Consider the following 2,500-nt stretch of genomic DNA (forward strand, 5'->3'; position numbering starts at 1 on the left):
CAGACACTACCACAACTACTATTGTTGTTGTTGAGTTTTTTTTGGGCGTCGTTATCATCATTATTATGCTATGCCCATTACTTGTATCAACACAACACGCACTATATCGCTATTGTTATTGTAGTTGTCAAGATATTTGTTCTTGTTCTCATCATTATTATTCTGTGCCTATTACCATTATCAGCACAACACACATTTTACCTCCTCTTGTTATTGTTATCATAATCACTATCATCTTATTCTCATCACTATTACTAACACAACAAACACTAACCAACCCACCTCTTTTTACACAGCTGCTTTTCGCTATCATTGACCACCGGCGTGACCTCAAGAAAGGGGAACCACAGCTGAACTGGTGTGACCCTGCTGTCATGGTGAGTGCAGCTGCTGGGGGTGTTTTTTTCAGATGTAAAATGTGAATGAGGGAAAGATTATTGGGGTTACCTTTTTTTGTTTTGTTTTTTTTCTTTTCTATTTTTCTCTCTTTCTTTTCTTTCAAATATAAAATGTAAATGAGGGAAAGATTATTGGGGTTATCTTGTTTTTGTTCTTTCTTTCTTTTCTTCCAAATGTAAAATATAAATGAGGCAAAGATTATTGGGGTTATGTTGTTATTTTTTTCTTTCTTTTCTCTCTTTTCTTTCAAATGCAAAATGTAAATGGGGAAAAGAATATTGGGGTTATCGTGTCTTTTTCTTTCTTTCTTTCTTTCTTTCTTTTCTTTCAAATGTAAAATGTAAATGAGGGAAAGATTATTGGGGCTATCTTGTTTTGTTTTGTTTTGTTTTCTCTCTTTTCTTTTCTTTCTTTCTTTTCTTTCAAATCTAAGATGTAAATGAAGGAAAGATTATTGGGGTTATCTTTTTTTGTTCTTACTTTCTTTTCTTCCAATGTAAAATGTAAATGAGGGAAGGATTGTGGGGTTATCTTGTTTTTTATTCTTTCTTTTTTTTCTTTTTTTTCAAATGAAAAATGTAAATGAGGGAAAGATTATTGGGGTTATCTTTTTTTTTTCTTTCTTTCTTTCTTTCTTTCTTTCCTTCAAATGTAAAATATAAATGAGGCAAAGATCATTGGGGTTATCTTGTCTTTGTCTTTCTTTCTTTTCTTTTCTTTTCTTTTTTTTCTTTCTTTCTTTCTTTCTTTCTTTCTTTCTTTCTTCTCTTTTTTTTTTCTTCCAAATGTAAAATGTAAATGAGGGAAAGATTTATTGGGGTTATCTTGTTTTTTTCTTTCTTTCTTTCTTTTCTTTCAAAGCATATTGAGGTAATCTTGTTTTTTCTTTCTTTCTTTCTTTTCTTTCAATTGTAAAATGTAAATGAGGGAAGGATTATTGGGGTTGTCTTGTTTTTTTTCTTTTCTTTCAAATGTAAAATGTAAATTAGGGAAACATTATTGGGGTTATCTTGTTTTTTTTCTTTCTTTCTTTTCTTTTCTTTTCTTTTCTTTTAGATTGACAAGGTTCTGTTTTTAATGTAGATTAATGATGTTTTTGTTATGTTAAATATATATAGCTCATTGATATGTTTCCAATGTTGAGTATGGCTAAGGGATTCTTTTCAAATATTAAATATTCCTGAATGATATTTTTATTTATCTTTATTTAGAGTTATTGTTTTGTAACTTGTTTATGTTTATTGTTTATCTTTGTTTATAAACATATCTTCCACACTTTCCCCTCACATAGTAACTTTGAACTCCCCTCTTAGTAATAATATCCATTGTAGAACTGAACATATTCTCGTAAAATTGGATTATCCCAATTTTCCCTTTCTTGTGCACGTAAGACCAAAGCCATTTTTTTTTCTTGAATAGCGGGCAAGTCTGGTGATCATGAAATGTCGGCGGGAGGGAAAAAAATTGCCAGATTCAAGTGTACTAAGTGTACCTCCTCCTTTCCAAAGATCAGAAGTAAAGGAATGTCTCAGTTCCAGATCCACTTGGAGGAAGTACAAATATGTTTAACGAGTCTTGGGGGAGTTTGATTGAAAATAGACAAAGAATTCTTTCGTCCAGAATTTATTATTTTGGAAATAAAAATCAAATATGATAATATAAATTGACATGTATATGTGCAAAGTAATCATAAAAATTGACATGTATATGTGCTTTGCCATCTTGCACACCACTCGCCATGGCCATTTTTGTTTTGATGTTTGAGTGTTTACATCCTAGTGCGCAGGTTCTCTGTGCATATTGCGAAACAAGCCAGTACTTATCTATCAGAAGCGACCACCGACCACGGACACGATAGACAATAGACATGACATGACGCATAAAAGTAAAGTATTACCACCAAATATATTTTATCTTTGTTTTGGGAACGGGAGACACGATACCATACACACTGAATCATAGACAAATTGATTTCTTTTTGTTTTTTGCTATTTCTTTCGTGGACGTCATAATATCGGCGGGAAATTAGAAAAAAAATATCGGGATATTAACTTTTATCATTTTCCTGGAAATAAATGTCGGCGGGACCGCTATTCAAGCA

The 2,500-nt window shown here is 31.7% G+C and overlaps 1 protein-coding gene across 1 annotated transcript in view; it reads left to right on the forward strand.

The window, feature by feature from the left end:
* The window catches only part of LOC113810897 (N-acetylgalactosamine-6-sulfatase), a 23,600-nt gene that overhangs the window by 20,538 nt on the left and 562 nt on the right, over positions 1-2,500 (forward strand). Inside the window, exon 17 of the mRNA XM_070125667.1 lies at positions 297-377. Coding sequence (XP_069981768.1) covers positions 297-377 — 81 coding nt within the window. The remainder of the gene's footprint in view (positions 1-296; positions 378-2,500) is intronic.

This window comes from Penaeus vannamei, chromosome 1 (assembly GCF_042767895.1).
Source record: "Penaeus vannamei isolate JL-2024 chromosome 1, ASM4276789v1, whole genome shotgun sequence".
In the NCBI taxonomy this organism is placed as follows: Eukaryota; Metazoa; Arthropoda; class Malacostraca; order Decapoda; family Penaeidae; genus Penaeus; species Penaeus vannamei.